The following is a 22,949-nucleotide window of genomic DNA, read 5'->3' on the forward strand; positions in this document are numbered from 1 at the left end:
CCTGCCCCATTACAGTTCCATAGTTACTTTTCTTGGAATTGTGTTGCTTTCCCTATTTTAAAAATCTGTTAATGAAAATGCATCCCATATTTCCATCTCTATACAGTGACCTACATTTTCAGTAGTAACTGTATCTTCTCTTTTTCATGCTTAGCTTCCTTGATCAAGTGTGTCATTTTAGCCAAGAACTCCTTCAGATTTCCCAGCAGATGTGGTTCTGCTTCCCAGAGCTGCACCCAGATCTTCCAGATTTCTGACTTGCTATAATAAGAGCAGAATTTATTGCTTCCTGGTCAATATTCTGGTTTAATGGCTTTTATTATTTTAGCTTATTCTAGTGCTAGTTGAACATGAATAAATCAGCATGAAAATGTGCATTAAGGCTGAAACGTTTCTATTGCCAATATTGAAATATCCATATTTCCATATAAATTGTCTTGGAAGTGATTCATTTACAGGTAAACCACAAAAGATCTGGGTAAATGAGATATACTAATATATATGCTAACTTGGTTTCAATCACATCAATTGACAAGTGTAATGCTTGCTGCTGGTACTTGGTGTTCCACACAGCTGGAGATAACAGCTGCAAAATATGCTGTAAAGAGGCAGAGGAATACCTATGAAGATAAATGGGATACTGTATCTAGGGATTGAGGGCAAGAGGAGTTACATAAGCAAAGAAAAGATTTCTACCTATGCTAAACTAAGCAGCTAAAACTAATTTTGCTGGAAAATCAGAAACAGATTTTACACCTGATTGATGGAACTTGGAAGTTCTAGTAAACAAAAAAAAATGAAATGCCACAAGTCTTGTTTTTGTCTGTCCTTTCTATAGTGGATCTTTGTCATGGTGCTTTATTTTTCTGGTGCTTTATTTTTCAGGTGCATAGGGAAATTTAATTTTGCATTTTCATTAGCTAAAATTCCATGGCCAAAACCCAAGGATTTCAAGGACACAATCAAGGAATTTATAGATGTCTTGCAAAATGGATGCAGATAAGATCTTCATCAGCCATCTTTCCTTTAAAACTTATGTGATCACCTATATCACCTTCTACCTTTAAGGCCCTTATATTAATTTAACCTGTTGATTTGTATCAAATCCATTTCTCTTTCACCAGTTCCCATTCTGCTTCTATTTAACTGTCAGAATCAGTATGAAACATATGTAAAACTATCATATTGTTCTTACTTTTCAAAGACATTATCAGCTCCCAGTTGGTTAATGAAAGACTCAAAATGTTTTTTCTCTTCACTATTAATTTCCTCCAGGGACAAGTTTGAAGTTGCTTTCATCAGAGCTGTCTTCCTCTTCCTTTGTTATCAAGAACTGCGAGCCCCAAAACTGCCCTGCAAATAAACAAATGAAATCATGCCACATATTCATGTGGCTGAGTACAGTATCGTGGAGCTACTACAGTGGTAGTCAACCGCCCACTAGTGGGCATTCCAGCTTTCATGGTGGGCAGTAGGGGTTTTGTCTGATACTAAAGCACTTTCCTTTTTTTTTAATTTAATTGACTTTTTAAAAAAAATTCATAACATTATTTAAAAACATTTTCATTAGGTTTTCATAAAATTCCCCATGACAATTTAAATTTTTGAAAATATAATATTTGTATCACCCGTGCATAAGTTTAGTTCACGTTACGTAAGTGAAACTAAATGGCGCTGTAGTGCAACCGCAAACAAAACAGCTTCGTCCCAGAATAGTTCGTGCATCTCCCCCCATATCACCCAGCTGTAACAGACAAGCAGAACTGGTAGCCAGCAACTCCTCCCAAACCCAATCCACGATGCGCAAGAGGCATACGCAGACGATGATACATGGTGCATTACTGTGGAACCAGTGGGCGGTTAGAAAATTTTACTACTAACAGAGATACAAAAGTGGGCGGTAGGTATAAAAAAGGTTGACTACCCCTGGTCTAAGGTTTCTCAACCTTAGCAAGGTTGAAGATATGTGGACTTCAACTCCTTGATCTCCACCCTCTCTAAGGCCACCTATGAAATAAAATGAAAGAAAAGTGGCAGGTATCACAAAAGAACTGACATTTGAATTTTTATCAAGATTTGCTCATTCATTATTGAACTCCTTAATCACACTAAAACAGAGTAACTAAAAGGTTCACTTTACCTGCAGATCAGATCGTGGAAAACTTCTTTTTTTCATCAATCCCAGTTCTTTTCCATAATTAAATAGCCCTTCTTCTAAGTAGGTTTTCACAGGGGCTTCTACTTGCTCCCAGAAACTAAGTCTAAATGTTCTGCCATTAGCTGATATTCTCTACTTGAACATGGTTGACAGCTTGATTGGGTGGGGAGGGTATTTATCCTTAATGTTTACAAGTAGTCTTATTATTTTGACATAAGAGACACATGTGGCACAGTATTAATATTTAACTGCACTAACATTTCACTCACGAACTTTTGTACAACAAATTAAGCCTTGGTTAATTGAAGCATAGCTCATATAACACACTAAACCACAAATGAATTTTTTCAGCTGGCTGAATTCAAATAATTCGGAACTTCAATCTGAAGAATCCCAGAGTAATTTAGGGAAGCATTTCTCAAACCCAGCAATTTCAAGAAGGGAGGGGGCTTCAAATGCCAAAATTTACCAGCTAGCACACAGGCTATGGAATTCTGGGAGTTGAAATCTACATAACTTGAAATTGCTGAGTCATAGAAACACTGGTCTAAGGCATCCTATAGGCTGGATGCGTCACACACTGGCCATGCCCACACCCAGTTTAGTGAAGGGAGGAAAGTCATGATACATCACACGACGACGCTGTGATGACATAAGTTTGACGCCCCTGGTCTAAGGTATTGTATAAATCCAAGCATGGGTAACTGATCAAAGTAGGTTGTTCCAGGTGTACAGTATCAGTGCATTTGCTTGTTAATTGAAACATTTTTAAATTAAACTCACCCAAAGGTTATAGGAATTAGAACCAGGAATAAAGATTTACATACTTCAGTGTGGACAGCTGCAAAAATTTCCTGATCTAGTAAACATTCCTGTGTTCTGAAGAGATTGGCTACCTAAGACTGCCAGTAGATTTCGCGCACCTGGACAGAAGAAAATATCCTTTATATGAGTGATCTGTTTTCTTAAGGAACTATTTTCATAATATCTGATCTCTAATTTCTAACTTCCTGGTTCTAATTTGGCTGTAACTAAGCGCCAAGCTCAGACAATAGATCAACAATATTTATAGCCCGTAGACATTTTTATTTCCTACCCACCAAGATTTTTGTGGCTTATGATAAAATATATTTAAAATGACCAGCTGCCAGGTGTGGGGAGGCTGTAGTACGTATATAGTTTGCAGAAAGTTCTGTGCTCAGTACACCACCTTTTCTAGCTGATGGATCAAGAAGAACTGCAAGAGGAAAAATATACTCTCTCCTACCATTTTTAAGGAAGAATCATAAACACTAAAGTAAGCTATAAAACATGATTAACATAGCTTTTAAAAACAGAAATTCTCAAGAATCCATCTGTGGGCCTCAGTCCATGTAACACACTGCCAAGCTCATTTTCTGTAGCCCACCTCTCTCTCTCTCTCTCTCTCTCTAAGTGCTATTACCAGTTGCAGCCTAGTGAGCAACTGTCTGCCCCATATAGTGTCCACCTTGACAAATATGTTCTACATGAGTTTATTACATGCCAGAAGCAAATAACATATGCACTTTTTTCCTACATTGGCTGCTGGAGATTTTGGGCTAACTGTATTCCAAAATCAGTTAGTGAAAATCTTAAGAGCTACATATGTTGTCTCTTATAGGCATTGTGTTTTATAGGCATTTTGTGCTTTTAACAACTGCCTGATGAGATTTCAGTTTGTGAAAAGAGGCACAATAAGAAAAAGCCAGTGCATTTTGATACGCTGCGTTGTTTTTGGAAGCAACTTAGTTTCAGAGACTGGGTTCACAGATGTTAAGCCATAGTTTGTTTAATTACAGATTCTAAAATAAGTCAAGAACTTAGCTGAGTTCATTCAGTCATAAAGCAGAAATTCCAATCTACTGTAACTTACTTTATGTCACATGCTAAACCAAAACCAGTCAAAACACATTATGGCTTAAAGCTATGTATGAACTCAGACCCAATTTCCACCATTAAAATAAAATCTAACTTCAATTTAAAAAAACAACAACGCCTTCTCAGCCAAGTCAGAAATGAAGCATAACTTGAAATTTAACCCTGGCTGAACTCTTAAGAAAACTTACCTGTCAATAAAAAGAGCAATTAGGGCACTCTACGGTGCAGGATTCATCCACTTTAAGAGAATGTTCCCTTATTTTTTTTTTCAACAGGAAGTTAGTGCAATTGCAGAGCAGGGGGAGGTTTCATCTGCTGGTTCATTTCACCAGCTGCTGTGAACCATCAGTTTGTCATTTTCATTCTTGCTCAACCCACCTCTGGTTTAGTTAGAATAAGGACTATCCCCCTTTTTTAAGAATTAGGCACCATTTGGCTTCAAGGCAGAGCTTCTCATGCTGGGGAATTCTGGGAGTTGAAGTCCACATGTCTTAAAGTCATTAACACTGAAAAACACTGCTTTAAGGACATGCTGGAGGCTACATTTCACAAAGATTGAACCCAGGAGAACACCTAAAACTGATTTTGTTTATTTTGCATTTAAATAACATTGGAATTATTTCCCATTATTTTATGTATGTATGTAATCTTACATTGCATTAAATAAGGCATTTGATAACTTTTAGCATTCCCTGAGGACATTTCTAAGATTCTCAGAGACCATTCATACTACTGGCATATATTATATTTCTTAACATGCCTTTTGGAGAATTTGGCTTTTTTCCACATTTAATGCAGAATTAGAAATTTGTTACAGTTACTATTTGTTGTGCTAAATGTAAGACAGAAGCTAAAAATGAAACTATTTTTCAAATCAACTCTACACAGGACATATTTCCGAGGAAGTAAAGGATGACAACAACTTATTCATGTCAATCTCGGTTCATGCAGCTATGACTGAGGTAGAAATATATTAATATTTTAATATTGTATAATATAGAAAAATACACTTTTTGGAACATAAAGTATTTATGCAAGGGTGCAGTCATGCTGGACGAGTTTGTCTGAATCTAAGCTGGTTGAGATGGCAGAATTTTTTTTTTTTCATTCAGGTTCATTGCTGTTTTTCCATAACAATACCTAACTGTGTAACAACCTGCTTCCCTTTCTGCCACATTGTTGATTGTAAATGCACATTGATTAGCTGTTATTAAAAGGGACATTTTAACAAGGAATGGTGCCTTTGAACCAATGTGTGCATTGCTTATCTCATGCTAAGTTAAGACTTAGGAACAAGATGTCACAATCAAAAAGTTAGCCTGGATAGAAGCCATAAAATGGAATTGCACCCTAATAACATCCTACAAAATTCGAGTTGATCATTCTAAAGGACCAAAATAATTACAGACCCAGGCTCCTGGTTTTTTAACCTAATTCATAGTTTATGTGAGAAAAGCACTTCAAATATTGCAGAGTATGGTAGTAACTATGGACTTTTGTTTGGTAATCCCTAGAGTTTAGACTGTCTTATCAAGAACACATTGTGTGTTAACTTTTTCCAAGCAGGATTTATTAAGCGTTTCTAGATTATGCCATGAAAGATACGGAAGTCTCATACAAACCTCTCTCTCTTCAAGACTACTTGTATAGAAACTTGTTATTAACAGCAACTGCCTGCAATATTGCAGGTTCAAGTCCCACCAGGCCCAAGGTTGACTCAGCCTTCCATCCTTTATAAGGTAGGTAAAATGAGGACCCAGATTGTTGGGGGGCAATAAGTTGACTTTGTATATATTATACAAATGGATGAAGACTATTGCCTGACATAGTGTAAGCCGCCCTGAGTCTTCGGAGAAGGGCGGGATATAAATGCAAACAAACAAACAAACCAGTCAATTCTACTCTAATTTCTTATGCTTTCCCCACTATCACTTTTTCCTAGGTTCACGCAATGTCCTAATTATAAGAGATTGTTTTGGCTTAGTATATGGATCTCAACCACTGTAATTAATGGTTCAGAGTCTTTCTGTGTGCCCAGATAATGGTGACTTATTCAGTAAACCCCAATTAAGCAAACTAATTATTAAAATACACAATGGAAGAGGCTGTGCTTGATAGAATTGCTATCTCATGTTGCACTTAATGCACATAATGTCAAGTTAACTGAATCATGATTTACTCATGTTTACAGGTTTAAAGGAGATTGGCTAGTCTGTAATTCAGTAGATTGTTCCACTGAGTTTTTATCTTGATAAAATATTTTATAAAGCCCTTTACCCTTTAAAACAATTATTTTTAAAGGCCAATCAAATGTCATCGCTGGACAGAACATTAGTACTCTTTTTCCCCCAAAATAAGACATCCCCTGATAATAAGCCCAATCAGGCTTTTGAGCGCATAGCAATAAGGCCAAGCACTTATTTCAGGGTTCAAAAAAATATAAGAGAGGGTCTTATTTTCGGGAAAACACGGTATGCTCAATTCTAAATGAAGCATGCAAGAAATTCACACCAGACAAAGTGCTGTTCCATTATGAAGTGGCTTTATTTTACTCCCAGACTTAGTTCAGCAGCATTATATTCACAACTGGATTAATGCTCAAGAATCCTAGCATTATCCTGAATGTAAAAGTGCAACTGTCAAAGTGGCCAGATGTGTCTATAGAAATTCTAACCAAAAACTAAGGAAATTTATTATATAAAAAGTGCCTGAAGCTGTTTTTGTGCAGATGGCATGAACCAACATGAATCTCCACACTCAAGCAAGCAAGCTTCTCTTTCATGGTTAGAACTGAATGTTTGCAAGCTGCAGATGACCTGATAAAAGAATCAATTTCCTACAAACACCACGTTACACTATAGTAACAAAATTCTGACAAGGGACCCTTATTACAACAAGACTGCAATAAAAGCCATTGCATATGCAAGCAAATTTGCCATTAAAAATTGGTTCCAAAGTTTTGATTATAATATAATAAGGCCTGAACTTTTTAATATAATAGCACACTGTACCCAGGATTATTTGATAGGAAAGTGCAACAGCAAGTATTTATAATAGCCCCAAATTCCAAGCAACAGTAATCTGTAAATTAGATTATCTCATATTAATTTAAGTGATACAATTGCCAGTTTGGCAACACCTCTTATTTAAAGTCACTTGGAGAACACAGGCAGTTATAGGAATTAGAGAAAGCAAATCTGAGTCCTTATATCAGCTTATATCACTAAGCTGCTATATCAGTGAAATAAGGCAACAGAAAGTCAAAGATTATACTACATCAATCCTTGCTGGCACACACTATTTTCCCTCACTAATCACTACAGTGCTACATAATTACAAAATGAATGGTCTGCATTAAAGAAGATTCAATAGCTAATTAAGGTGGCAAAGAACAGACTGTATGGATGAAGCAAGTAAGACAGTAGTGAAGTATGCTAGATTTTTTTTTTTTTTTTTTTTTGTTCAAAAAGTTTTTATTAGTCAAAAAAGGTTTATACAAATACATATCAGGTATGGTAAATTTTCATTTTTCTTATCTAAAATAAGAATTTTACTCAAATTTTTTAACACATACAACAGCCATAAGGCAAGCAGGTGACACGAAGTAGCAAAGTTTGCAAATTTTAAATACGTAATAAAGAAGAGTCAAGAATAAACAGAATATCGTACAAAAGAGAATAAGGAAAACCAACACAATCCCAAATATCTTTATCACTTCCTAGTTTTGGATCTCAGAACTCTGGGTTCAGCCTGACCCAACTCCAGGGCCGCAACAGCGGCAGCCGCTTCAGCCCCATGATCTATAACCTCCCCTTCTTCAATTCCTGGGTCATCTGATTCCAGGAAGGCTTTGTGTTCCTCCACATAGGCCGTAGCCTCCATAATTGTACTGATTTTTTCGTAATGCCCTCCCGGAAAATCATCAATCCTCTGGCATCAGCCATCTGAAGCCCACTCCTTCTGGTACAATTTGCTTGACAAAAATAATATTTCTTTCTTTTTCACGCACCTGTCTGGGAATCTGCCTCAGAATGGCTATCTCCCTGCCCCTGTAAATCAGTGCCCCACTCCTATGTTTTCTAAGAATTTCATCTCGTCTCTCTTCTCACAAATTTGACATGAACCTCTCTGGGAACTGCATGCGTGCGTGCATATTGCTAATTAACTCTATAAACTCGATCCACATCCCAATTCATGAAATCAACACCTCTCCCAAGAAATTCTCCCAACAATTTAGTCACAACATCTCTCAAGTCTTCTTGGTCCACTTCTTCCAAATTTTGAAACCTAAGGAAATAAGACATTTTATCCATCTGTAGTCCAAGCACAGCATTGCCTGTCGTCTCCTCTCTTTTCTGCACTGCCGCATTTCACCCTCCAGACCTTCCACTTTCTGCTTGTTTTCTGCTGAGACTTGTTGAGTATCCTTTAAATCCTTTTGGATAGTCACAATTTCTTCTCTTATTTCCGTTTGGCCTCTTTGCAAATCATCCAGTTTCTTGTCCATATTGGATAACTTTTCCAGAATTCTCTCCATCTCTCCCGCAGTTGGTCTCTGACCTTTGCCATTTGAAAAAAAAGAATCAAAATCCTCAGGCAAGCACAGTATCCTTGTAATTTCCTCCGGATCCACCAGGGGCACTCACAGGAGCAACGAGTCCAGAGTACAGTTAGTCAACCAGGAAAACCAAGGGAAGTGATGTCATCAAAATTCTCATAGTGAAGGCGGAAGCTGGACGCCACCACTGTTCCCCAGAAGGAGGGGGGGCCTCAAACCTTCCCTCCTAAATTTCTCCATCACCTCTTCTCTCCAGAGCTCCACAAAACCGGTAATCTTCTTATTTTAAGTTCTCCTCTCTCCAAAATAACTCGTGCTCCTTCCAACCGCAGGGGAGAAAACCCCCGCACTCCGGAGCACTCCACCACGCCACCGATATTCCTTCCTTCTCCTCCTCAATTCTTCTCCGTGCCCTGTTCACCACCAGGCTGCTGCAGTTATAAATCCAATGCCCCGGTGTCACCGGGCACAGCGGCCCAGGCGACGACCAAAATAATGGCCGCGGCCTGTGGCCTCCGAACCCCGCCAAGCCTAGGACGCGCCAGCATCGGTCCCCACAGTCCTGTATGTCGGCTGGGAGACCCCTGGCGAGCCGTCCGTACGGCAGGTGTCCTTTTCGGAACACCTGGCCCCTGAGGGCCTCGGCGGCGGCCGGATTCGGGCGCTGGAGGCAGGAGAAACCTTCCAGACGTCCGTTGCCACTGGATACCGGAAGTCGTCTCTAAGTATGCTAGATTTTATGATTATACCCAGGGGTATTATTCAGCAGATACTGACAGGTGCTGGAGAACCGGTAGTGGAAATTTTGAGTACCGTATATACTCGAATATAAGCCGATCCGAGTATAAGCCGAGGTCCCCAATTTTACCCCAAAAACTGGGGTAAACTGGGGACTCGAGTATAAGCCGAGGGTGGGAAATGAGGCAGCTACCGGTTGAAACCTCCTCCCTCAGCTGAGAAGGCTGGCGGCTCCCCGCCCGCCCTCTCACTGCACCGGCAGGGCTTCAGTCCGGTAAAATGTGAAAAAAAGAAAAAAAAAAACTCGAGTATAAGCCGTATATACTCGAGTATAAGCCGAGGGGCTTAAAAAAAAAAAAACTTGAGTATAAGCCGTATAGACCCGAGTATAAGCCGAGGGGACGTTTTTCAGCACAAAAAATGTGCTGAAAAACTCGGCTTATACTCGAGTATATACGGTAGTTTGGAGAACCGGCAAATACCACCTCTGGCTGGCCCCAGAGTGGGGTGAGAATGAGATTTTGCAATATCCTTCCCTCAGGAGTGGGGAGGGAATGGGATTTTGCAGTATCCTTCCCCTGCCATGCCCATCAAGACATGCCCATAGAACCGGTAGTAAAAAAAAAATGAATTCCACTACTGATTATACCTGCCCCTCCCACAAATATTATGTGTTGCATCTTCTGTTTTTTGTGTTATTGGGAGAAAATTATATCATGTATTCCTGTACAGTTATATAACAAAAGGACATATAAATTACCCAGAAAAATAACTGGTAAAGGCTACAATATTTACAATATTTCCAACCCTACCCTCTTCACAGCAGTAAGTGTTACGATTTAACGCACACCTGTACCCACCATAACCATAGATTCTTCATCTTTAAGAAAATCTCTTACCAGCCTGTAAAAAAAAAAACCCAATCCATTCTTTTCCTCCTCACAAAATTTGTTTAAACACAATAGAGTAAAAAGTTGTAGGAAGATCGAAGTCTAAGATATTATCCTATACTTCTATTGATTCCTAGATCTGCACCCGCATATAGTGAGTCATCATATCAAGCTTTTCCTGAGGCCCATAAAAGGTGACAAGTAAATGACACATAAAACAGACACTGGCCCCCTACACACTTGACCCTTTAGATATGATCCCTCCTGCTGCAACAAGCATATTTAAAGGTAAGATTTTACAATATTTCATTGCACATAAGAATCCAGTGCTATCAATGATAAAAAAAAAATCATATCCTTCTGAAGTGTTGTACTAGTCCACTAAAACAGTTTACATAAAATAAGAGATTTCTGGCTCTTCAGAGAAGGAACTGTAATGCTGATTAGCTGGTCCTTCAAAATAGCCATCCTGCATGAGTTCACTGGGTGTGGTACCCAAGTAGGTCATTCCAGCTAATAATAATAAAGACAGGTCAAAATCTTCAGCCAGCAGACTACATGGATGGACTTTGCTTGCAGTGTTGTTATCATGGCTTTGGCTTATATGGGCTAGTTCGTCGCTTTGAACCATAAAAGTCTAGAAAAGAGCAGAAAAACAAATTAATTTTTTTAACTAAAAAGGATAAGACCAAGTGTCCAAATGGGATTCAAACATGTCCATAAGTCTGCTCACAGATTTGAGTACAAACATCAGCCAACAAGGCCTTTCATCTCCAGAACTGTCATAGCTTTGGTAAACCTTAATTATTGCAGTGTTTGCTTGTGTATTAGGGCATACACTCAGGAAATACATTTGAAATAATAATTGTATCACCAAAAGCCAGTTTTTGTTTCCTTTTCCTTTTCTATCGTCACGGAAGACATGCAGCCTGATAAATGTGATTAGGTAGAAGGAGTACTCCATCTATAATCTTACATATTTTTAAACCAAATACATAAAATGCCTCAACAGGGTATCTTTATACACATATTTGCTATATCTACATATTAAAATGAATTTATTTGCACAGTTCCCAATGAGGAATGAACACTAAGTTTGTTCAAGATTAAATACACACACATAAGCTGACACATCACACTGTTCTTAACATCATCTGTAGCAATTAAGTATCTTCTAAATGTCAAGACACAAATGCCAAATGTTAAATGATTTATTATTTTTTATTTATTTGCATTTATATCCCGCTCTTCTCCGAAGACTCAGGGCAGCTTACACTATGTTAGCAATAGTCTTCATCCTATTTGTATATTTGTATACAAAGTCAACTTATTGCCCCCAACAATCTGAGTCCTCATTTTACCTACCTTATAAAGGATGGAAGGCTGAGTCAACCTTGGGCCTGGTGGGACTAGAACCTGCAGTAATTGCAGGCAGCTGTGTTAATAACAGACTGTCTTACCAGTCTGAGCCACAAAACTCAAATTATGAGGGGTTTTTTTTTTAAAAAAAATTGGGATTTGGGTTTTACAAAACTTCATTTCAGTTCCAATTCTGAATATTAACAACTCACTGAGTTAACACAAAGAACAAATAGAGCTTCCCCATTCTTACCTTTGATACTTGTCTGCTTTCTTTTCAAACATCTAGGGGAATCAGCCTTACAAGCTTCAAGGCCCATCTGCACTGGTCTCTCTGTCTTTGTGTGCCTCTTGAAGAGTGCTGGAGGACTCCGGCTCTTTTCCCCTGTACAGCTATTCTCCTTTGTGTGACCCAAGAGATCTGGAGACGGCAGCATATTTAGATGAGAGACCTTTTCCCATTTGTAATTCCCTTCCAGTGGGGTTTCTGTTTCAAAGTCAAAGTTCCACTTTTGCTGGGCTTCTTCCTGCTGGACCTTCATCAAGGACTGAAAGTCCTTCTGGAGCTGTTCATGATCAACTGGTCCAAAGAGATTTCTGCATAGTTTCCTGCTGCAGGAAGGTTGAAGGATTTTACTCTCAGAAAGAGGCATGTTTCCTATTGGGAGAAAGATCAGGAACATTTAAAAAAGGAGAAGTTACTTTTTGCCTCCAACCCAATAACAATTTTTTTTAAAAATACAGTAACTAAATCTCTTTGAAAAGCCTATCAGGGTAACATTAAACATTCTGATTCAAATTATTAGAATTTGACAACAATAGCATGATTTAATGTAATTAATTAAAGAACTTCAATATGTTTCAAAAGAGAGATAATATATCTAGGCATCATTATACCTAGTGGCACCAACTAAGTGTGACAGAGCTCAAATTAAAATGTCATTAGAAACCTTAGTTAGAAAGCAAGTTTGGATTAGTGGGACCCTTTCATATTCTGGATACAAGCCATATCTCTTTAAAAACTGAACCACGTAGAATTGTACTTATGAGATCCTCGGGACATATTTTACCAAGAGTTCACCCTGAGAAAGAAGTATGTCAGGGAATATTTGAAGAATTAAAGTTTCTTTGGAGTAACTTTTACCAGCTTCCAAGTAGATGCTCTTTGCCCTATACATGCCAAAATTGTTCTTTCTAATGTTTAAACAATTTTGAACACAGAAAAGGTTGCCAATAGTTATAAGTAATGAAATGCTTCTAGTCCATGGAGAACTAAATGATTTACACAACCCAAAAGTTAACTTTGTTGTCTCACGCAATCTTTTTCTTACTGGAACAGTGCCATGGGGCACCAACAAAGGCAGGTACAATGCAAAAGAAAGTCCTACGTTTAAGATACAGCATTTTGCACTGTGCAGAGATTGTATATGTTAAGATGGCCTATGAAAGTGGAAATTTCCATTGTCAGATATCTACTGTTTATACATCACCATTCAGATAGGCCTAATGTTTTATTTCAGAATTTCTGCTGATTTTCTGTATTTATTCACTCCAAAAGGCACTTCATACAGGTCTCAAATACGTCACCTACTTATATTCTGAAGTACTGTTAAAATAGAGATTAGAACAGCAGCAAAACGTGTGTATGTATATATATATAATCAAATAAGGTAAGACAACGGAAACAGGATCACAATATAGGCATACAAAGGACTGCATTGTGATCCTATGTCTGCCATCTTGCCTTTTTTTATCTTACTCTTTGGACTGGATTAAATTAGCCCAGAATAATAACCTCTGACTCCCCAGATTTAAAAAATAGAAAAGATGTATGAAAGATATAGTTTTACATATCCATTCTACATTTGTGATAGCATCGTCATAGCATGAAACTCAATACAACACAATAAAGTTCATGTTTTAAGAACCAGGTAATTGTAAAGGAAAACCCTGAATCAAAAATAGACTCCAACACTAACATTTAGCAGAACAGTACTTCTCCATCCATATATTTTAAACATTAACAGTGCCAAAGTCCAGATCTGTGATTATGCAGCACCGATCATCCAATTTCTGTATATGTTAGAATTCTTCCAGCCATAATAGAAATAGCACTTAGACTTATATATCACTTCACAGTGTTTTACAATCCTCTCTAAGTGGTTTACAAATGTCACCATATAACCCCCAACAATATGGGTGCTCATTTTACTGACCTCAGAAGGATGGAAGGCTGAGTTAACCTTGAGCTGGTCAGGATCAAACTGCTGAACTGCTGTGCAGCCAGCAGTCAGCAGAAGTAACCTGCAGTACTGCATTCTAACCACTGCGCCACCACGGCTCTAACGGAGTTTGCATTAACTACTTCCATGTATTTGATATCTTTAACCAATAAAGAGCTACAGTTTGGTGTCTGCTGATTACCTCTCCTCCATTCAAAAGGATCATCACAAGGTTTATATTCTGTATCTGTCCAATAAGGCCATCCTGCATTAATGCCATTTTTCAGTTATGAATCCCATTAAGGAAGAGCAGACTATTAGAGAGCCTCCGAGCATGATTTTTGACTAGTGTATAAACTGAAGACCCATTTCCCTCTTTGGCAAGCCACCTTTATTTGAATATATATGCATCTTTCCATGCAGAAGCTCTGGATCAAAGACACAATTGAATTGCAATGCCCATGTCTCTGTTTTATTTGGTTAGTGCTTCCCCAAACAGTTTTCACACCTGCATTGCCTAGCATATTGATGTTGCTAAAGAAGAGGCAAAGAGATTAAAAATAGTAGCAGCCTTCACATGCCCATTACACACAGCTATGCCAGATGACATCACTCAGAGCTTTAGTCACATCAGAACAAGTCCAGGCAGGTTCGTAACTGCCAAGGATAGGCCACAGCTTGATGTGTTTTTAACTCACCACTTCAAGTCACTAAAACAGGATGCTTACCAGATATTTGCAGTGCTCAGCTATTTACCCCACAAATATTAACTCTGGATTGTGTTTCTTTGTTCTTGTTCTTTCATTGGGAACCAGTTTCCAATGAAATGACAGGCATGTATGGCTGTGGAATTCTGAAAGTTGAAGTCCACACATTTTACAATTGTCGAAGTTGAGAAATATTGGCCTAACTACCATGCAGACAGACATCAAGCTTGTGGACTTTTGACATGCTTCAAAAGGAATGAAGGCACAACCAACTGTAATAACAACATCTGTCTGACAACAGTGCTCGCATCTCAATTGAGTTAAGGCCAATCCACATAGCACCAAATGGATCCCAGATCACAAATACTTGTAGATCAATGTTTGGGGAGAGATATCATTAAAATATATCGTATTGTATACTGTATGCTTTCAATATATGACCAAAACAACTCTGGGCAAATTTTTAGATGGCTTCTCCTATCCCTCCAAAACCCCAATCACTAGAACTCTCTGCCAAAAAGAGAGCAAGCTAGCTCTATTTTTGATGACCTTCTACCAGCAGGCAAAGGTATTTTCAAGACTACACATTTCTGGCTTCCAAGCCAACTTCAAATAATAATAATAATAATAACTTTAGTGAAATATATTTTAAGTGTTCATTTTTTCAAAATGTATCGTTGCTTTAAGTGTTATTCAGAACTTTTTCCTTATCTTTGTTGCCTTCCACTTGACAAAATGACAAAATATAAATTTAATAAAGCAATTGAATACACACACACATACTGGTTTAGTTATCAATGAATTTAAGCAACAAGCTTTTAAGTATTTTCTTATGTCATCCACATTTCCTCAAATTGTACAATTAATTTAAAAAAGTAGTCTTGGTTAATTCTAAGTAACTGAGTTCCATTGTGGATACTTGAATACTAATATGTGCTCTGTAGTGCATTAGTGCATCTGATTTGAGAAAAGAGACTTGTTTGTGGCTTCATATCCCCAACCACAATGGGTTATAGTGTAGCGCAGGGGTCTCCAACCTTGTCAACTTTAAGCCTGACGGACTTCAACTTCCAGAATTCCCCAGCCATCAAAGCTGGCTGAGGGATTCTGGGAGTTGAAGTCCGCCAGGCTTAAAGTTGACAAGGTTGGAGACCCCTGGTGCAGTGTGTCCCTTGAACCCATCTATTTTAATGATTCAGTAAGCAATAACTAAGTATGTTATGCAATTGTTCTTTGGATTTGTTCACACACTGTCATTCATTATGAATTTTCACAAGTGGTTCCACTACAATGACTTGGTTCCCAACCTACCTCAAGCCACTAACCAGGCTTCCAAACCATAATGGTGGAATTCTCATAAATGCTAAACCACGAAGAAGGAAACCGCATTACAACGTTACACCGTCAATCCAGCCTTGCTGACCTGTCGCACAACTGTCAAAACTAATGGTTCGCTTGGCTAGTAGTCCACGTCGCTCAGTACCTAACGAAACCTACTGCTCTGGAATCGTTACCGCTAACTTCCCCAACGCTTTCCAGAAATGTTGGACTACAACAACTCCCCCTACTCTCCTTAACTTTGGCTGCTGCGAGTTATCAGGAAATTTATTTGCCATCTCTGTATCAGGGGAGCCGTATCTTGGTAGATAACAACGCCTACTGGTGGAAGGAAAGAGAGAAGACGTAGCCGTCTCAATCGCGGCACTAATTTAGCCTCCGTTTACCCTGCAAACTTGAATTTACCGTAGTTGTTTTCTGCCAGCGCCAGCCAATCAAAATTTAGGTCACCATTGTTGAAACAGTAGCTATCCTCCCTTTCTCGGCCGCCGCCCCCCCCCCCTCGCCGCCGCCCTTCCAGCAGTTCAGCGACCCGTCTTGCGGCTGCCCCCCCCAAAAAAAAGAAGTTTGGGTCGCGCGATTGCCCGCTTTATTTCAACGCTGGAAACCGCCGGCGGACGTTTCTCTCTCTCAAACAGACCCTTTCGCACTCGACCCCGGCGGAAAGCAAAACAGGGACTTCCTTATCACCACGGGAGGAGCCGAGGAGATGTGCGAGACGCTCACGAAGCTCGCCTCGGGCGGCGGGGGGGGGGCAGGTTACGTCATCTGGTACCACAGCAGTCGCGTCACGTGCCGGCTTGGAAATTGCGAAATCGCACTCGCCACACAGACCGACAAGATTTGCTGCCAGGAAATGGGAAACGTGCGTCGAATTTACTACGGCTCCGCCTCCCTTTCCTTCCCACACAATATTGCCCCCTTCGCCTTTGGGGCTTAGAATTGGAGCTCTTTTTGAGGTGCGTTCTTTACTTCACCGCCTTTTTGTTAGCAGGCGCAAAGGAATGAGAAAACCCCAGGCGCAACCCACGCACACCAAGTAGCATCTTTGGGATTTAGGCTCAGCAGCCTCCCTAAAAAGCTGGTCTAGGTGCTTCTTCCTAAACCAGCTTTATGGCTCTCTACCTCACTCCCTATCTCTCCACACACACACACCCCTTAGTAAGAGAGGTCGGGGGGCGGGGAGGAAGAAGGAGAATACCACAGCTGCTGGAAGACACGAAGTCATAAATCGGACGAGTAAACAAAACCAGCCTCGGTCTAGCCGCTTTCCTGCCACCGCCTCCAGCGCGCGCCCGAGTTTGCGCGCGACTCCCAAAAAAAAAAAAAAAAAGGAGCAGCAGCAGCAGCGTAGCCGGGCCGATTCTCTAAACAGAGCGAGAACAAAAATAAAACTCCGTTTGGGAACAAGGAGTTCCCAACTGAGACAAGAACATCGGCGGGGCTGGGCGGAGAGTCGGAAGAACTCGTGCGTCTAATGGCCCACCCCTCCCAGTGACACGGGCTATTTCTGCTCACAGAAGCAGAGGGAGACCTTAGGGGAAAGGACGCCCGAAAGACGCCTCTTTCTAACTCCCTGATACAAAACGAAGGCGTTTCTAAACGTCCCCAAACTGGCAGGGCTGGGCCTGTCCTCTTACATCAGCCCCAGAGAGTGACTGTCACTGAATCACTCCCGACCGCCGCCTGACTTCCCCACCCTCTTGCAAGCGGCAGCCGCAGCCGCCTCCTCCACGCCAGGGCATGCCCTGACAGGCTCCTTTCCTAGGCAAAAGTATAGCGCAGCTGGTGACCCAAGAGCATCCCTTTTGGTGAGACTGGAAGAGGCTCCTTTAGCTCCTCTTACAAGGAAACGGCTAGGGCCGTGGGCATCACCACTACCCTATTAGACACGCACGCATCCACCCGGTTCTAGGAAGAGCGCACAAATCAGTTTCGCCTCCGGGAAAGAGAAGTCTTCCTGTCCTGTTTTCTTTCCTTTTTTTTCCTCCCCCCCCGCCCCGCCCCACAAGAACGTCTCTCTGATTATCAGCCCAAACCTGCTACTTCTCCTTTTGCTGCGACGTCTTAATTTTGGTGTAAAAGGAAAAAAAAAGGAGCGAACGAGTAAATCGTACTCCAAAGGCACGAACATCGGTAACAACGCGACAGATTCTCTCCTCCGTACCGCGGTCTTGAAACTAGCCTTTCGGGAACAGGAGGACAAATCAACCGCAATTCAAAGTTCACTCGTCGAAGAGATTGAAGGACTTGGGTAAGAAGCGTCCAGCTGACGCTCTCACTTCCAAAACAAAAATGAGTCTAATCTCATTTGGCGAGAATCTCCTCCTGGGAGCCAGGAGGAAAAGCGCGAAAAACCACCCCATCATCATCATCCACCTAATGAGCAGAGAGAGGAGGTGGAAAGAACAGGTGGAAAGACGAGGTCGTCTCTCGGGAATGCAGAATCTGCTTCAACCGGGATCAAAAGGGCGGGGAAGGCAGAGAATCACCACGGCTACTCGGTTCAGGTTCCATCGGTCCGCTGATCTTTCCTTCCCTCGCCAGACAACGTTCCATTTCATATTTACAAACTATATACGGTGGATTGGATAATTAGCCCATCGTTAAGAGGCCGTGGTGCTCCATCGAGAGTCTCTTAATCCAGAAGGGGGGGGGATGGCAAATTCCAAAAGATAGGAACATAATTCCAGGCCGAAACATCCCCCCTCCTCCAAAGAAAACAACATGACAGTACCTGCGCGCGTCTGGAATTGTCTAAACAGCTCTCCCAGTGCGGGTAGGGAGATAAATAGAGCTCTGATATTCCTATAAAACGGGACCATATAAACGCATCCGAACAACACGCCCATACAGCACTGATGCCATAGCCCAGTCACCCTCCCTACAAACAGACGGGGGAAATGTACGGTAGGTTAGGCGCAAAGCTCACCTCCCTCGGCCGCTCAAGGAAAAGCGCCCTCTGGTTCGCAATTCTGAGCTCCGCCGCTCCTGCAAGACTACATAAAGCCTGCAGAAGCCCGCCTCGCGAAGAGGCGGGGTTTTGCTGCTTTTCTCCCTCCTAGGAATTTCCGAAAGTCCGCCTTGCTAGTGAGCCAGCTTGCTTCGGATCGTTCGCGCTCTCACGCACTGACCCTGGGAAGGAATCGGACTCGTCCACACCAGACGTGAGAGGTGGCTTAATTAACTCGCCTGGGGTTAAGTTAAGAGTCTCAAAAAGAAGTACAGCCTCGACTAAATTTAATTTCAAGCAGCTGTGATTCGATGGGGCCTTTTAGGTTTTCTGTTCCATATTAACAATATTTAATATTGGGAAATCATCAAAGCCATTAAAAAGCGAAAGTTAGAATATTTTGGACATGTGATGCAACACCCAGAATAATAAGGCATCCTTCTCTCAATCCTCCAGGAAAAGATTGAAGGCAAACGAGGTCCAGGCAGAAGAACATCATGGTAATCCTCATTCATCATCCGCAATGTATGGTTGTGAAAATTGGACCACAAGAAAGGCTGAAAATCAAAGAATTGAGGCCTTTGAACTATGGTGCTGGAGAAGACTCCTGTGAGTCCCTTGGACTGCAAGGTGATCAAACAAGTGAGTCCTAGAGGAGATCAACCCTGACTGCTCTTTAGAAGGCTAGATCCTGAAGATGAAACTGAAATACTTTGGCCACCTAATGAGAAGGAAGGACTCCCTGGAGAAGAGCCTAATGCTGGGAAAGACTAAGGGCAAAAGAAGAAAGGGACGACAGAGAACCAGTGGCTGGATGGAGTCACCGAAGCAGTAGGTGTGAGCTTAAATGGACTCCAGAGGATGGTAGAGGATAGGAAGGCCTGGAGGAACATTGTCCATGGGGTTGCGATGGGACACGACTTCGCAACTAACAACAATCCTCATTCAAAAAGTTACCCCACCTCAAAATGCAGGACACAACAGACAGTGAGGATAGCTTAGTCCTGAAGGCAGTGCTGAATTTAGAAATAAACCCAAACAAGCTGCATTTTACGGCTTCATGATCCACGTGCCTCACAAAATTTCAGAATATCAATTTGTTGATTTTGCAAATGAATTTGTTAAATATTAAATATATTTTAAACAATTTTGACACATTAATATATATATATATACAAAATGCTGACAATTAGCATCACCTTTATTAATAATAAATAACAAATTTGTTTGCAAAATCAACAAATTGATATTCTGAAAGTACTAAAATTGTATTTATGTATATATTTAAGCTGGCCAGAGAATTCTGGGAGTTGAAATCCAGAAGTTTTAAAGTTGTTAAGATTGGACATCCTTCCACTAGTATCTCTCCCTTCCCTCTAATATGGGTATAAGGAACAATTTGTGACCCTTTTCCGGTCATCTGAAATCAGCGGCCTTATGTATTTTTACAGTGTACTCAGTTTCTGCAAGGATTTAATAAACTATTATGGTTTCCAATATATTCCTCTGAACTGATTGTTAAGAGTCTGTGCACTGAAAAAGATATTACTTAACATTCACAATCTGTATCAGGAAAATTAAAATTACCTGAACCTGTTTATTTATTTATTTTCATTCATTTTTTTGGTCTCTTTAAGTTCAAATCCTAGGAAGTGGTGTTGTCTGATAATAATAATAATAATAATAATAATAATAATAATAATAATAATAATAATAATAATAATAATAATAATAATAATAATAATAAGGCCTTGGTATGTGAGAAGCAAAATTATGATCCTTCTTCTCATGTTTTATTTTCCTGAGGATTAACTTCAGCTCTTCACTGTACTTGTAAATGCAGACCTCAGTGTGCACATGTGTCACCTCTTCTGCGGGAGCTACATGGGTTGCCAATTTGCTTCCAGGTGCAATTCAAGGCACTGGTTGTCACCTTTAAAGCCCTTCATGGTTTGGGACCAGGCTATCTGATAGATCGTTTCTTGCCAGTCACATCCACCCAACCCACTAGAGTGAGGAGGCAAAGAATATTGCAGGTCCCATCCCCTACGGAGATACATAGGGCCTTCTCTGTGGTGCTCCATCCCTCTGAAACATCATCCCTCTGGAAATTAGACTGATCCCCACCCTGATACTCTTTCGGAAGGCCCTGAAGATATGGTTCTGCCAGTGGGCCTGGGGAAGCCAGAACAGGAAAGACCACATTAAATGCTACTATGAGTTTGTATTGTCACTGGGATAGGGAGATGAGGGGTCATTTTATTTTTATTTTTTATTATTTTTATTTCTTTTAAATTGTGTTTTTATTTCCTTTAAGTCACCTTGAGTCACCTATGAGCTAGCAATATAAATTTTCCAAATAAATAAAATAAATAAAAAGAATAGCAATAGCACTTAGACTTGTATATTGCTTCATGGTGCTTTATAGACCTCTCTAAGCAGTTTATAGAGTCTGCATATTTCCCCCAACAATCTGGTTCCTCATTTTACCTCATTTTTTATGTCGGAAGGATGGAAGGCTGAGTCAACTTTGACCCTTGTCAGGATTCAAGGCACTGAGCAGAGTCAGACGGCAATACTGCATGCTAACCACTGCACCACCACTGCACCATCATGGCTTTAAATCAGTGGTAGTCAATCTGGTCCCTACCGCCCACTAGTGGGCATTCCAGCTTTCATGGTGGGCGGTAGGGGTTTTGTCCGATACTGAAGCACTTTCCTTTTTTTTAATTTAATTGACTTTTTAAAACATTTTCATAGCATTATTTAAAAACATTTTCATTAGGTTTTCATAAAATTTCCCGTGACAATTTAAATTTCTGAAAATATATTATTTGTATCATCCGTGCATAAGTTTAGTTCACATTACTTAAGTGAAACTAAATGGCGCTATAGTGCAACCGGAAACAAAAGAGCTTCGTCCCAGAATAGCTCACGCATCTCCCCCCATACCCCCCAGCTGTAACAGACAAGCAGAGCTGGTAGCCGGCGCCCCACCCCAAACCTACCGTATATACTCGAGTATAAGCCGAGTTTTTCAGCACGTTTTTTGTGCTGAAAAACGTCCCCTCGGCTTATACTCGGGTCTATACGGCTTATACTCGAGTTTTGTTTTTTTTAAGCCCCTCGGCTTATACTCGAGTATATACGGCTTATACTCGAGTTTTTTTTTTTTTCTTTTTTTCACATTTTACCGGACGGCGCGGGGAAGCCCTGCCGGTGCAGTGAGAGGGCGGGGCGGGGGAGCCGCCAGCCTTCTCAGCTGAGGGAGGGAGGGTTTCCCCAACTGGTAGGTGCCTCATTTCCCACCCTCGGCTTATACTCGAGTCCCCAGTTTACCCCAGTTTTTGGGGTAAAATTGGGGACCTCGGCTTATACTCGGATCGGCTTATATTCGAGTATATACGGTACTTTATAAATCAACATTACTGTAGAACCGGTGGGCAGTTAAAAATTTTTACTACTAACAGAGATACAAAAGCGGGAAGATATAAAAAGGTTGACTACCCCTGCTCTAAATGAAGGATCAGAGTAAGCTTTCCCCATTCTCTGGTGGCCTCCAACTGTATTGCATTTCAGTTCCATAGCCATTAAACCAACATTAATTAAATTAAGTTAAATGTTACCCAGACTCACTCAATAGTGAGATGGATGGCATATACAGTAAATAAGTAAACCTAATCAAAGGCTGGCTGTGAGAATTAAAATCCAATAATGTGGATCAACATCATATATCTGTTATATGACAATATTTTAAATACCTTGTCTCTGACCAAAAGAATTTAGAAAAGACAAGATTTCCTCATTACAACCTTATAGGAGAAAAAAAAATATAACTCTGGAATATTCTCCTCATGTAGAAAATCCAGACTCTATAAATAGTAGAGTCACTTGGTTGAGTTCAGCGGCTATAGAAATTGAATCCATGAATAAAAATAAATATATGTGTGGTTTCCCCTACATGTAAGAGGAAGTTGTCGTTCTCTGGTTATTGCTGAATGTAAGTTGCCAGGATGGCTTACCTGTGGCCATGAATGGTTCAGGTTGCTGAGAGTCATCACCCAGCAACTTTTAGAGTCATTGTTCCTTCACTTGAATATAGCAATAAATGTCTACTGTATTGTGAT

At 40.4% G+C, this 22,949-nt stretch overlaps 2 protein-coding genes across 10 annotated transcripts in view; both read right to left on the reverse strand.

Annotated features, from left to right (window-relative positions):
* RAB44 (RAB44, member RAS oncogene family) overlaps positions 1-7,505 on the reverse strand; it is a 123,978-nt gene extending 116,473 nt beyond the window's left edge. For 2 of the 7 annotated variants that reach the window (XR_009154281.1, XM_058176037.1), the window contains exons 1-2: positions 1,196-7,505; positions 115-261 (exon numbers count right to left, since the gene is read on the reverse strand). Coding sequence is in view for 5 of the 7 variants with exons in the window: in XM_058176037.1 (XP_058032020.1) it covers positions 115-261; positions 1,196-1,299 (251 nt within the window). In the remaining 2 variants the exon portion in view is untranslated. Of the gene's footprint in view, positions 1-114 lie in introns of all 7 variants that reach the window. The other 5 variants (XM_058176043.1, XM_058176041.1, XM_058176040.1 and 2 more) reach the window with 4 other exon arrangements.
* A 2,830-nt stretch (positions 7,506-10,335) lies between these two features.
* CDKN1A (cyclin dependent kinase inhibitor 1A) lies at positions 10,336-18,882 on the reverse strand. Of its 3 annotated transcripts, none has more exons than XM_058176097.1 (3): positions 18,802-18,882; positions 11,856-12,260; positions 10,336-10,880 (listed from the first exon to the last, which is right to left on the reverse strand). In XM_058176097.1, exons 2-3 carry the CDS (start codon positions 12,253-12,255, stop codon positions 10,831-10,833), a joined length of 450 nt encoding a protein of 149 aa, XP_058032080.1. In that variant the 5' UTR covers positions 12,256-12,260; positions 18,802-18,882; the 3' UTR covers positions 10,336-10,830. The 3 variants fall into 3 exon arrangements, with proteins under 3 accessions (XP_058032080.1, XP_058032082.1, XP_058032081.1); XM_058176099.1 differs by lacking the exon at positions 18,802-18,882 and adding an exon at positions 16,275-16,295; XM_058176098.1 differs by lacking the exon at positions 18,802-18,882 and adding an exon at positions 13,819-15,185.
* Positions 18,883-22,949: the final 4,067 nt, after the last annotated feature.

This window comes from Ahaetulla prasina, chromosome 3, assembly GCF_028640845.1.
Source record: "Ahaetulla prasina isolate Xishuangbanna chromosome 3, ASM2864084v1, whole genome shotgun sequence".
NCBI lineage: Eukaryota > Metazoa > Chordata > Lepidosauria > Squamata > Colubridae > Ahaetulla > Ahaetulla prasina.

Excerpts from the sequence above, each read along its gene's own strand:
- CDKN1A (XM_058176097.1), bottom strand. The coding sequence starts at position 12,255 with ATGCCTCTTTCTGAGAGTAAAATCCTTCAACCTTCCTGCAGCAGGAAA. Across the intron at positions 10,881-11,855 it reads AAAGCAGACAAGTATCAAAG|ACTTTTATGGTTCAAAGCGA; the intron begins GTAAGAATGGGG and ends GCTCTTTTCTAG.